The following is a 14,232-nucleotide window of genomic DNA, read 5'->3' as shown; positions in this document are numbered from 1 at the left end:
GAAAGGAAATACGTACCTCATTTAGGTAGTGACTCAGATGAAAGTGATGCCACCCCTATAAAATCTTAGAGGATATGCTAGTCAATGGCCAAAAGGAGTAATGAGGTCGAATATTCAAATGATGATTATGACTATGACTCTATCTACATGAATACGGTGCAGAGTGTATTCTCAAGAAGAATAGATAGTCTGTCAATCTCAGATATTGTACTCACAGTCACGCGTATTCCCATTCAACACTTCAAAGAAGTCATTCCTCGAGAGGTTCATAATATTGAAGATCTCGTGACATTCTATGTACCTCCCTTAAAAGAAAAGAGTGAACCAGCTAGTCTAATTTATTCAATCGAAAAACTCTAAGAACAAATAAATCATGACTGGTTCCATACACTCGTCAATTCTGGGGAATTAATACCCATGAGATTCCTAAGGTATAATACCAGAAATATCCAAATATTATTACGAAAGTGAGGTAAAACTCATTCCTCCAAACAACAAGTTCGCTTCTGCTTGAGCCTCTGGTATCGAAGGAATTCTAACTCATTAAAGAAGAAGGATATTTTTGCAAAAAAAGGTCTAGGGTTTATCGTACAGATGTACCCTCGAAAGGAGATTTGCTAAACAATCACGTACGGGGAAACCAAATCCGATGACGATGGTGATGAGGAGGCGTACGAAGTTAAAAATTATGATGACCAACCCATAGAGGCCAAACCTGCACCAGAAGAACTTGAAGATGGTGGACAGGCAGTCACTATAGATGAACTAAAAGAGGTCAACTTTGGAACTAAGGAAGACCCTCGTCCAACCTTCATTAGTTATCTCCTACTCGAGGAGAAAATAGAAGAAATAAAAGAACTTCTCTGTAAATTCAGAGACTGCTTTACCTGGACATATGCTGAGATGCCTGGCTTATCCCCTAATGCAGCGGTTCATAAATTAGCCATCAAGCCTAACACAGCATCCGTCAAGCAAGCTCTTAGAAGAATGAGATTGAAGATTGAAGAATATGTGATTGCTGAAACAAAGAAGCTTATAGAGGGAGGCTTCATCCGAGAAGAAAAGTATGCTGATTGGATTGCCAATATTGTTCATATAAAGGAGAAGAATAGACAAATTCGTGTCTGCATTGATTTTAGGGACCTCAACAAGGCATACCCAAAAGATGACATTCCGCTCTCTGTATCAGAACTACTAGTAAACAACACGTCCAACTATGAAATATTCTCGTTTATGGATGGAACGTCAGGATACAATCAAATTAAGATGGCTCCCGAGGATGAAAAGCATACATCGTTCAGAACGCCCATCAGCATATTCTGCTAGACGGTCATGCCCTTTGGCCTGAAGAATGCTGGTGCCACCTACCAGCGGGCAATGACTCACATATTTGATGATTTGATACATCAGAAGGTCGAGTGCTATATAGATGACGTTGTTGTCAAAAGCCTTAGCCGAAAGGATCACTTAAAAGATTTTAGAATTGTATTTGAGAGGATCAGAAAATATGATTTAAAGATGAACCCCTCAAATGCGCCTTAGGACTCTCCTCTGTTAAATTTTTAGAATATGTGGGTCGTCATCGATGAATCGAGATTGACTCTAACAAAATTAAGGCGATTACGGAGATGCCACCAACAAGAAATCTGCGATAGCTTCGCTCGCTACAAGGACAGCTAGCTTTCATTCAGAGATTCATATCGAATCTATCAGGTAGGTGTCAGCCATTTTCAAAGTTAATGAAGAAGGATATTCATTTCAAGTGGGACGAAGAATGTCAAGAAGCATTTGACAGTATCAAAAAATACTTGTTAAATCCGTCTATTCTCGCATTGCTAATTCCGAGGAAGCTTCTTATACTATACACAGCAGCACTAGAAGAGTCTCTCGGAGCTTTTTTGGCCCAGATTAATGAAGAAGGCAAAGAAAATCCGCTCTACTACATCAGTCGAAGGTTGATTGGAGCATAAAGCGTTATTCTCCTATTGAAAATTATTTTGTTGTTGATTTTTGCAGTTTAGAAACTTCACCGTTATATACTTTCTCATAGAATCACCCTGATATCAAAGATCGATCTGCTGAAGTTCTTGATGATAAGGCCAGCATTCACAGGTCGCCTAGCCAGGTAGGCAGTACTATTACTGTAGTTTTATATCACGTATATACCACAAAAGACAGTAAAAGGATATGCCTTGGCAGATTTTCTCGCCGCACATCCTATCCCGACAGACTCTCCACCCAATGATGATTTTCCTGATGAGCAAATCATGTAGATCGAGGAGAATGAAAAGCTACCATTCTGGGAGATGTATTTCGACGGGTCATCGTCGATTAAACCTGTCCGACCGCCAAAAATTTCAAGAGCTCGAGTCGATATTACTCTTGTTCTCATACCACATGAAGGAGGCATAATGAGGTTTTTATTTAGTTTGACTGAATCACGGACCAACAATGAAGCCAAGTATGAAGCTCTAATAGATGGATTGGAGATCGTAATTGACGTCAAAATTCAATATCTTCAAATCTTCGGCGACTCAATTTGTGATAAATCAAGTCTTGGGCATTTACAAGATTTGCAAGACTGAGTTGGCTCATTACCACTAGCAGATCCTTGTGCTCCTGAGGCAAGTGCCAAATGTTAAAATAGCTCAGATTCTCCGAGGGCAGAATGTCAAAGCAGATTGCTTGGCCAAATTGGCCAAGGAGATGGCAAACACCAACGAGGAGAAGCATATATTCATCGGAGTTTACAACCGGCAGATCTTAGAGCCGGCTATGTTACAATTCCCGAAGGCAGAGAAAATTTCAGATTCAAGTCAGCAGGATGAAACCCCAGTTGACCCTCAACCTCTCCATTAAATCATTATTGAAAATCAAGCAGAAGAACATCATGTAGTCAAGAGACATAAAACTAGCAGATGCTCAGAGTCGTGGCTACATTGCTTAGAAATTGAGGAAGGAGATGATTGGAGATAACCCATCATTGGATACTTCAAAGCAAGCAAACTCCCAAAGGATAAATCTCTCGCTACACAGATTCGGAAGAGAGCATTACGATATGCATTCGTCAATGATACGCTATATCGACTAGCTTTTGATCAGAAGGGCTTTATGGAGGACATCAGTCAGGTCCTAAAATGACTGCTAAAATAAAGATAATGGATTACTATTGGCCGATAATGGTGAGAGACTATATTGACCACGCTAAGAGGTGCCAAGAATATCAAATCCACGGTGATGTTATATATCAACCACCAAATCCACTGCACCCAACAGTAGCATCCTGGCCATTAATGTTGAGGCACAGATATAATTTGGCCAATAGATCCGCCATTTTCGGCAGGACATCGCTTTATTCTAACTGCAACAGACTATTTTTCCAAGTGGGCAGAGGCTGCTTCATTCAGAGAGGTCACAACCGGGCATGTGATCAATTTCTTTACCCATAATGTTGTCTTCATATTTGGTGTGCCATGTCGCATAATCTCGAATAATGATACGACATTCAAGAGTACAAAAATATACATGTTCATTGATCGGCACAATATCGATTGGCTGTATTCATTCATATACAATCCAAGGGCAAATGGCTTGGCAGAGGCCTTCAACAAGATGCTGTGAAATTGTTGAAGAAGATTCTTACTAAGAATAAAAGAGAGTGGCATACGAAGATGACAGATTCGCTATTGGCATACCGTACAACGTACAAGATGCCAACAAAAGCCACTCCTTATTCATTGGTGTTCGGTGTTGAAGTCGTATTACCATTAGAGATTTAATTAGCGTCACTCCGGGTAGCTATCCAGAATGACCTTACCCTAGAACAGAATGCTCGCTTAAGAATGGAAGAGCTTGATGCACTAGATAAGATCAGATTGCAAGCTCAACAAAACCTTGAAATCTATCGAGGAAGAATAGTAAAATCCTTCGATCGGATAGTGTGCCCTCGGGCATTTCAAGAAGGAGAATTGGTCCTGATGCTGAAAAGACCAATCATCCCACATTAAAAAATCGGTGGCAAATTTGTATCCAATTAGGAAGGCCCCTTCGTCATCGAGAAGGTATACCAAGGAGTAACTTATCAGTAGATCGATCTGAATGGTCAAAGGCCTATGCCGCCTATCAACGGTCGACATTTAAAGAAGTATCATGCATGAAAGTTTCATGTCTAATATACTTTATAATGATCAAAATATTGCATGCACATTTATCAATGCATACTTACATCTATATTTTGAAATTATCTTGTATAACAAGAATGCATTTCAAAATCCCGTCAGACTTAGGGCATTTTAAATATTATTCTGGTCAACATCGCGCAATGTGTCGAGATCCATAAATAAATATTTAAGATCTTAAAGATAAAAAACCTATCCAAAATGTCCCTACAAGACAGGAGAGACAGGAGGCATTTTAAATATTCATTTGGATCGACATCGTGGTACACGTCGAGATCCCCAAATGAATATTTAAAATATCAAAATCTTAAATTTATTCTACTTTTAAATGTCACTGTAGGATAGGGGCATTTTAAATATTTATTCGGGTCGACATTGCGCTGCGTTCCGAGATCCCTGAATAAATATTTAAAATTATCGACACAAATATTTTCTTATGTTGAAGAATACAATGATTTGTTTTCAAAGTATATGCAGATGATCTTTAAATAGTTCAAGACACTATTTTTTCCAATGTACCAAGGTTCAAAAGTCAAGAAAGAGACTTTTGTAACTACACACTCGAACAAATTGAGCCAGAAAAGTTTGAAGTCTTTCAACAGCCTGAAGCTTAAGGTTCGAATGGGTGTAAAGGCTGGATCCAACAAGCCCAAATATGGCAGGATCCCTGGCAGCTCTGTCTACTCAATACGCTATAAGAACGACCGTAGTAGCAGAACCCCCACAGGACAGGAAACAAAGCACAGGACAGAAAGAACTAGAATCTCATGACTCAGTCTAAAGCAACGAAAAGAAGCAACCCGAATGATATCTACAAGTGTCATTAAAGGCTAGGGCATTTTAAATATTTATTTGGTCGACTTCGCGCAGCGTGACGAGATGTCCAAATAAATTTTTAAAACTTTGCCGAGACACAACCAGATGAAAGAAGAATGTTGAGCATACATAGAAATGTTATAAACTAAAGTGATCGTGGTGATTAAAGAGAACAAGTGACGACGGTGCTATCAACTAACGTTATTCTATAGAGTGATGCTCTAGAGACCTAAGTACAAAGTACATTATCACTACCCCGTGGATCTCTACTTGACCAAGAGCAAATATATCAACTATATTGAAGATTACATATGCATCTAAAAGATCCATGAAGGCAACAAGATGGACTCTTGGAGATCTACAGAATTAAAATCTTAGCATGACATCCAATCAAGCTATTAGAGATCCGCTAAATAGGCCTATGTGTGACATCAAGAGCAAATAACTGGAGATCCATAAGGTCAATCAACATACAACAAACGTGATTCGCTATAAGCGCGTACCACATTTGTTAGGGGCATTTGTTAACCTCTAGATAAAGAACAAAAAAAAAGTAGGCAAAGATACCTTGTATGCCGTCGGATCCACGAATCCCGCTGAATCGGTGCCGCTCCTGTCATTTCTATCCACTTCCTGCGTGAAAATTGGCCTCGATTGCATCCCGGATCGCATCTTTAAAATGAGATGGAAATCCCCCCATTCGCTACCTCTCTTCCACGGATACGAAGCCCAAACTCCGGCATACCCCACGACACTTCCACAAGCAAATCCCACAGCTCTTCCCCTCTCCATATCGCAAACCCGAAGCCAAGCTTCCCCTCCTACATCTCTGTGCTGCAAGACTCAACCAAACTAAGCCCTAGCCTTGCCGATCCTCTCGATTCCTTCAGCCGGAGAGAGAGAGAGAGAGAGAGAGAGAGAGAGAGAGAGAGAGATCCCTACCTCTCTTCGTTATTGGGCGACTTCTCTCCTCCTCCAACGTTGCCCCCTGTCGAAGCGAAAGTCATGACATTTTGATTTAAAGCAAGGACGGGAGTGGGCTGACTGTGATGGTAACTTGCACCATCTCGCCCGCTTCATTGGCTAAATCCCCTAAATATGCTTGAGCCGAAAGAGGATGAGGAAGATTTAGTTAACAGTAAGATTTTACTGTTCCCTAAATCTTGTTTGATGGGCTGACGAGATTTAATTCAAATCCCATATAAATCCTTCTTATATTATATCTTAGTCTTCATTTTATTAATTTAATTATATTTAGTTATTGTTAACACTTAACAATAATTAGTTATGATTAAATAAAATCAATTATAATTAGTTAATTATTTTGATTCATAATTTAATTTTAAATTAAATATAATTAATTACATTAATTATAGTTATTTATTATTAATTACAAATTAAAATAGTTTATTTACAATTAAATTTAAGTAAAATATAATTAATTATAATTAAATATAATTATCATAATTAATATTATAATTAATTATAAATTATGATATAATTAATTTGTAATTAGTTATGGATTAAATATGACTGATTATAAATCAGATATAATTAATTATAAAAAATTTATAATTAGATTATAAGCTTTTTTTTCTCTCTCGCCTCGATCCACGTGTCAATTCCCGCCAGGTTAAGCCCTTAACCTTAAAACTGCGAGAACTTATTTTCTTTGTTTGCGCAGACGGAAAAACTGTCGATTAAGACTTTTTTATTGCGCATGGTGGGATGGGACCCTTGTGCGACACCTACGACGGGCAGGTAATCACCAAATAACCCCATTTCAAAGTTGTGGCGCACCGAAAAATTGCCTATACATGCATTTATTGCGCGTTGGTGAAATGGGACCCCTACGCGGCGCCTACGGCGAGTCAAGGTTATTTATAAATACCCACAAGCGGGGAAACAAAACTATTTCTTTAAACATCAAACCGTCAAAGACCCCATACATGCCTTTATTGCGTGTGGTGGGAATAAAGATCACGGTCGCGTGTTCCTCGTCTTTATTGTGCGTGGTGGGAAGGCCCATTTTCTCGTAGTTTTCCTCTAAACGGGGAGACGCCGGGAGGCTGTCGAAACTTCGGGTGAACACGAGACTGTACTTGATTTGAACTCTAACAAGATAGCCGTGGATTTGAACTGGACATAAATGAACTAAGTGCAAACCTTGAACAAAAGACTTAAAATCGAAGTTCATCAAGAAGAATTTCTCTCCCTGAACAGAATAGTCACTCTAAAAACTTCTCAATGCGCAACAACCAATTGTTTGTCTCAATTGCGTCCATATTACCCCTTTAAATAATGATGTCTCAAATCCTGAAACGCTTTTAAATATTTATCTATAGGCAGACTATTGCCACTGACCTACTTTTTGATGGTTGATTTCTTAAGTCATGAATTAGTTGAGTCATTATTGTCAATCATTTCTCTTATTGCATTTGGGTTAACAACAATACTAGACATTGCTCTATCCACATCATCTTCAGGATCATTTTGAGTCCTGAAATACAAATTAAAAATTTCTTGTAAATTCATATTTTTTATCAATTTAACTTCATAATCAACCTAATGGCTCTTTCAGAATGATTCATTTCCTAATTTGAGCATTGATGCCACTTTTGTTGCGACTCGGCTCAGGTACTTAAAACTAATGAGGCTAGGGAACAAACAATCGGACATTTTATAATAGGTTCTTTAATTTAAAACACAGTTATCATCTACATTCTAATAAAAACTAAAAGCCATTGACATAAATTTCATCAAAATACTAGTATAATTTTTACATATGCTTCATTTACATGAACTATACTACTTGATTTCATTTAAGACATCATTCTTCTGTACACATATTCCTCTCTTTCAGTTTTTCTACTTCTCAAGAGACTTATCTGAAAAATGGTTAGTTTAATAGAGTGATTCTACAAAGTAAAACTCAGTGAGCAAATTATACTTATAATATAACAATTTTACATGTATAAATGACACATTCATTTGGCTTTCTTTTGCCATATATATATATATATATAATATATATATTTATATATATATTTGTCTTCTTAATGATAAATTACTTCTCATTGTATTTCATTTTGTCCATTTTCATTTCTATAAGTACAGGAGCACCGTTTAAATATACAAATAAAGATACAAATATTTTTCATTTCCATTTAACGTGCACGGGTATGTTGTTTCTCTAGCCAGTATTATACGGGGGTGAACATTTAAAATTTGCATGCATAAACCTTTTTCTTTTCTTATTTACATTTGTTTCATTTCAATCATATGATTGTCTTATTATTCTTTTGAATAATATATATTATATATATATAATATATATATATATTATATATATATAGTATATATATATATATATATATATACATTTTCAAATTGTGCTTTCTACTTCTTTTCATATTTTTAAATCCACATACACGTTTCACATAACATATATTAATATTAATATTATTTTGTCACTTTAATGGATAACTTTGATCATGTACCATAATGAATATAATAACCTTCAAACATTTGTAATTGAATGAATAGTCAAGAAACTGTATAAAATAAAAATAGAATCATGTGATGTCTATAAAAATATCAGAAATTATTCGCTTTAATTTTTTTAGAGCATTAGTTCCTTCCAACATAAGAGTTTTGTTATATAGTCTCTCAATACCCGTTTCAGTTCAGTTATGAGAATCTCACTATTCCAATAACATATTTTTTTATTAATTATCATTGAACAATTTACAAATTTCAAATATCAAAGAATTTGATTTACTAATATCCTTAAGACAAAAGCTATATGCATCGGCTAATATTTCAAAATCTAGAAAACTTTCAACTTTTCATATCTTGAATATTATTAATTAAATTTATTTACCTCAATACTTCAAGATTTTATTTGAAACAGCCCTATTTTTCAAGATTTTTTTTTTTGAGTTGTTGTATGCAACTCTTGGTAGCAATTTGTTTCTAGATATATTTTGGTTCATTAATGTACATCTGTATTCTCACATTCATCTATTTCTCCTCTAAAGTACATGCCTCTTAATTAAAGGTATATAGCTGAAGGGGGGCTCACTGGAGAACGCAAGCGGTGGGTCCCACGCAGAGGAAAAACCCCTTTGGACCCCGATGCCTTTGGTTTTGCTTATTCCAACCCTATGGAAAATTCCTTCAAGCAGCGTTGCCTTGAAGAATCAAAAATCTACCATCGAAAACTTCTGATGACATTGAAGAATGAAGGGCCTACAGCTTTAGGGGTGGTCTCTGATACAGATTATCTTAGGGTGGTAGACAAGTTGAGAAAAATCATCAAAGGCCCTGATAGAAATATTTTAAAGCCCAAAGCTGCTAGTAAGATGATAGTTTCAGAACTAAAAGAAGAACTAGAAGCTCAAGAATTGCCTATTGATGGAACTAGGCAAGTTCTCTATCAAAGAGTGCAAAAAGCAAGAAGAATTAATCGTTCTCGTGGTCGCCCTCTTTGGGTTCCCCCAGCTGAAGAGGAGGAAGAAGAGGCATGTGACACAATTTTCATGTTACCCATGTTTATTAATTTTAGAGCACTTTTCATAGTAAAAAAATGAAACTAATGCTGTTTTGGAGTAATTTAGTTTTATTAACCTGATATGTCTCTTCTATAAACTCTTTCATTGGGATATTGGAAAAGGTTTTATTTGTTGATTTCTGAATAGGTTGATGAAGACTTGGAAGAACTAGTATCACGAATTAAACTTCAAGATGGCAATGCAGAGTTCTGGAAACATCGTTTTCTTGGGGAGGGCTTGAAAGAAGTTCATGATGAGGAAGATGAAGTTGATGAAGATGCGGAAATTGATGACACAGATGAAGAAGGTGATGGTGATGTTACAGAGGATGCTACGAAAGAAGCAGAAGATGATGAGATTGATGAAGAGGAAGATGAAGTTGAACAAACAGTGACTCAAGTAGAAGATGCAACAAAGGTCAAGAAAGATAAAAAATTACAGCCTCCTCAAATGATTGGCGTCCAGTTACTGAAAGATTCTGAAGAAACAGCTACTGCTACAAAACAATCACGCAGGAAACTTGGCAGAATGCTTGTTGAGGTTTGCTTAATGGGAAAATATTTTTCCTTTTACATATGTTTTACCGATAATCCTTGAATGATCTTTTTTAGCATGGTAGTACTTGCAACCTCCCATTAAATTTTGGAATTTGTTATTTTTTGTCTGGTGAAGGGTTTGTCTAATGCTTGAATTTACTTTTCTCTTGAAAATTGAGCAAGATTTTTGACTGAATAGCTGTTGGTTTGCTTGGGAAAATTTTAACTAATTTTCATTAAATGATCATTGTAGCATGATAATGCTTTGAATCTCAAAGCATTTAGAACTCCGTTATTTTTTATTTATTTATTATTTATTTTACGGATGGGGTGTTTGTCTATATGCTTCAATAGCTGATTGCTATGCTCTATTTCTTACTTGTCCCTCTTAAACAGAAAATAAAATTTACCCATATACCCTCTTGTTGACAAAGATCTTATGCTCTTATACGAAAATATAATTTGTATAGCATCATGGTATAAGCAACTCACTCCAAGACATTGATAACTTGCTATTTTACCAATGAAGTATAAATTTAATAGTAGTATTACTAATTTTGAGAGTTATCATTACTGCCATACATTCTGGCTGTTGACAAGGCAGTGACTTTTAGTCACCGTGATTCTGCATGCCTTTCATTTCCCAAATGCACTAATTCCATTGTGGTATCTTTCTTGTTGGCTTTTTAACTAGTGGTTTCATGAGCAGGAAGAATACATTGTTTTTATCCATCAACCAAACAGGATGAAAAAACAACCTTCTAAATTCTTTTTAATCATTAACCTTTTTGGTTGGTGCAGAAAAATTAACTTGTTTCCGAAGTTATGTTTATATGGTGAGTGCTATGCTCTAACTTCCTTGAACATTTTACTTAATCCATTATTATACATAGGAGGGTTCCCTAGTGAATACGACAGCAAAATATTTATCTTAGTTGGCTAATACCAACTTTAGCCGCTTACCACTCCCTTTCACAAGAGATTATTTCGTACAGAGTCCGGATGTGAGAACTGTCTAGATTCTGTGAGTGTACGCAGTAAAAACGCAATTACTGTGGACACTGCTCTCTTGTTGCACACACTCATAGAATACGAACGTAGCTCTGGTCCAGACTCCGCACATATTAATCTCTCCCCTTTCACATCCTCTCTCATCATTTTATGGTCCAAACTCCGCACGTATTAATCTCTCCCCTTTCACATCCACTCTCGTCATTTTATCTAGCTCATAATGCTTGATCTTGATTCTCCATTCCCTCATATCCGAATTTGATCTTCCATCCTAGTTCCCACACTTGATTCTTATCCGCACTTCCATACGACATTCGCATATGCTTGATGTCCTTGAACTTTATCATGCTCCTATCACCCGAAAAGTACAAACCCGAAACCGGCCGTCTCCAAGGTTGGTGGGTGATCCGATTTCCCTCTCCTAGGGATTTTTCTCTTCAAACACTCTGAAGATCTCACAAAGAACTCAAGCAATGGGAAAATTTTTTATCATTCAATCATTAATATGAAAAGAGAACAAGAGGTCATATATAACCTCGTATAAATGACTAAAAAAAATAAAAAGACGTTGATGTCCTCTGGGCTTACATGCAACATCCCTTAAGTAAGGGGTAAAAATAGAAACACTAATAAAACAAATACAACATAAATTAATAAAGAAAAAAATATAATACGTCTCAGAAGTACATTGACTCAGTCATGGCCGTAGATTGACGGCCACGTCCCTGATAGACTTTCCAAGCTCCGATGTCCTCATCATTCTCTCGGGATGAGAGAAAGCTTGACTCGGTCGAGTAAGCGTCCCGGGTGCTCTCGTAGATCTTCAATGCGTCGGGGTCAATCTATTGTAGTGCCTCGCAATCCAGCCGTGTATCCTCTGACGCAAGCTTGCCTCTCCACCTGATCAAGTACCTCCGTCGTCCACCTTCCCTTGTGGAGATGATGTCATCACTCATAATCGTGTCCATCTTTTTTGTCATGGGTGATTTGGAAATATTTGAGAGTGGAGGTAGGTTTGGGTCTCACATGGTGGGGTCACACAAGGCTGCTGTATGAGTGAATTTTGTGGGTGAAATCAGGACCTTCATATGCAAATAGATCTTCTATGTTAAAAGAGCGATTGATGTTGAATTATGCAGGAAGATCTACTACATAAGCATTATCATTGATTTTCTTAATTATTTTGAATGGTCCAAGACTCTTGGCATGCAATTTCTTAATTGTTCCCTGTGGGAACCGTTTCAGACGAATCTGCAGCATCAAGGAGTCACCAACCTCAAAAGTTTTAAATTTTCGTTTAAGATCAGCATACAGTTTATAATCATTATTGCTCGTTTCAATTTGTTGTGCAATTTCTTTATGAAGTTCATGCATATGGGATGCAAATGATGATGAAGACTTAGAAATCCTATACCTATAGCAAGTGGGTATGAGGTCTAGTGGTTGTCTACGTTTGAACCCGTAAATAATTTCAGAAGGACTTAGACCAGTGGTTCGGTTCACAGAATTTTTATAGGCAAACTCAGCGGTAGAGAGAATGGAATCCAAATCCTTATTATGCTCGCCGACTAGGGATCGTAATAGATTGCCTAAGCTCCTATTGACTATTTCGGTTTTATCATCAATTTGTGGATGAAAGATTGTGGAAAATTGCAATTTAGTGCCCATTTTCATCCAAAGGCTTTTCTAAAAATAGCTGGTGAATTTAACATCCCTATCCGATACAATGGTTTTGGATAAACCATGTAAGCAGACGACCTCGTTGAAATAAAGTTTGGCAATGGGGGAGGCGTCGGATGTTTTGGAGCAAGGTAGGAAATGGGCCATTTTAAAAAATTGATCTACTACAACACAGATGGCGTCATTCCTAAGGATAGTTTTGGGCAGGCCTAAGATTAAATTCATGCTAATGTCCTGTCAAGGGCAACTGGGGACAGGAAGGGGAGTGTACAAACAAGTGTTTTTCTTGCGTTGTTTGGCCAGCTGGCAGGTGTGGCACCTACTAACCAATTTACTGACATCTCTCTTCAGGCTTGGCCAATAAAAATGATACTCCGCGGCTTCTATCGCTTTTTTCCTACCGAAGTGCCCAGCGAGGCCTCCAGCGTGGAGTTCCTAGACAAGAAATTCCCTAAGGGAGATGCTAGGGATACAAAGCTTTTGATCTTTGAAAAGATAACCATCCTTCAGAAGGAAATCATCCACAAGGCGTGTGTTGCCTGTGGATAAGAGAGAGTAGGTCTCCTTGAAGTCGGGGCATTCCAAATAGTCCCTCTTTATTTGGTCAAACCCCACGACTTCAGCTCTCATCTCAGTAGTAGTCATCATACGACGACTGAGAGCATCAGCAGCTTTATTCTCAATTCCCACCTTATATTAAGGGTATAAGTGTACTCCTTAAGGAATTCCACCCTTTGACCGTGACGTGCATTCAACTTCTTTTGGAAGTTGATATTGTAACATCAGTTTTGCTCCTATCGTCCGGGCCGATCGTGGATCGTCCCGGGACGATTAGTTCAAATGTTGTTCCAGATTCTGTATAGAAGTTACAGGAAAGTTTTCCTGTAGGGATCGTCCGGGCCGATCTGGGATCGTCCCGGGACGATCAGAGCATGGCACAAGTCAGAGAGCAATCATCCAAGAAAATTAATTATCGTCCTGAGAAATCATCCCAGGCCGATTGGATTTTGTTCAGATCGTCCAGGACGATCGTGCGATCGGCCGGGCCGATCAGAACAATATTTAGCTGAAATCAGCTCATTTTGAAGAGAGAGAAAATCAAATAAATATCTAAAATCATTTTGAGGAGAGAGAAGGTCTAGGGCAAAAGAAGAAAAGTGGATTTTTGGGCGACGCAAGGTAAAGCACATTCTACCTTTCTCAAATTTGTAGAACGGTGAAGTTTGAACGACTTTTCTGTCCGGATTTCGTTTTTGTTAGCGAATTTCGTCCGTATTTTTTGATTGGTTCAGTTTTTACCGCGTAACTTTTGATATGTTTCTGAGGTGCCGAGTGCGCACATTTTGATTATTTTCTGGAGAATTTTGACCAGGTAGTTTTGATTCGGCGGTGTTTTCTTTAGACTGTAATTTTTGACGATGTCTAAAAATGTTTGAGCAGTAGAATAAAAGTCTTATA

At 37.5% G+C, this 14,232-nt stretch overlaps 1 protein-coding gene across 6 annotated transcripts in view; it reads left to right on the top strand.

Moving 5' to 3' along the window:
• LOC110093673 overlaps nt 1-14,232 on the top strand; it is a 162,018-nt gene that overhangs the window by 113,341 nt on the left and 34,445 nt on the right. For all 6 annotated transcript variants that reach the window (XM_028698830.1, XM_028698829.1, XM_020818633.2 and 3 more), the window contains 2 exons: nt 9,055-9,517; nt 9,695-10,087. In XM_028698830.1, the coding sequence (XP_028554663.1) occupies nt 9,055-9,517; nt 9,695-10,087 (856 nt within the window). The remainder of the gene's footprint in view (nt 1-9,054; nt 9,518-9,694; nt 10,088-14,232) is intronic.

The sequence above is a fragment of the Dendrobium catenatum genome, unplaced genomic scaffold, assembly GCF_001605985.2.
Source record: "Dendrobium catenatum unplaced genomic scaffold, ASM160598v2 fragScaff_scaffold_1157, whole genome shotgun sequence".
NCBI lineage: Eukaryota > Viridiplantae > Streptophyta > Magnoliopsida > Asparagales > Orchidaceae > Dendrobium > Dendrobium catenatum.
Note: the sequence above shows the minus strand (reverse complement) of the source record. Positions and strands in the feature narration are given on the sequence as shown.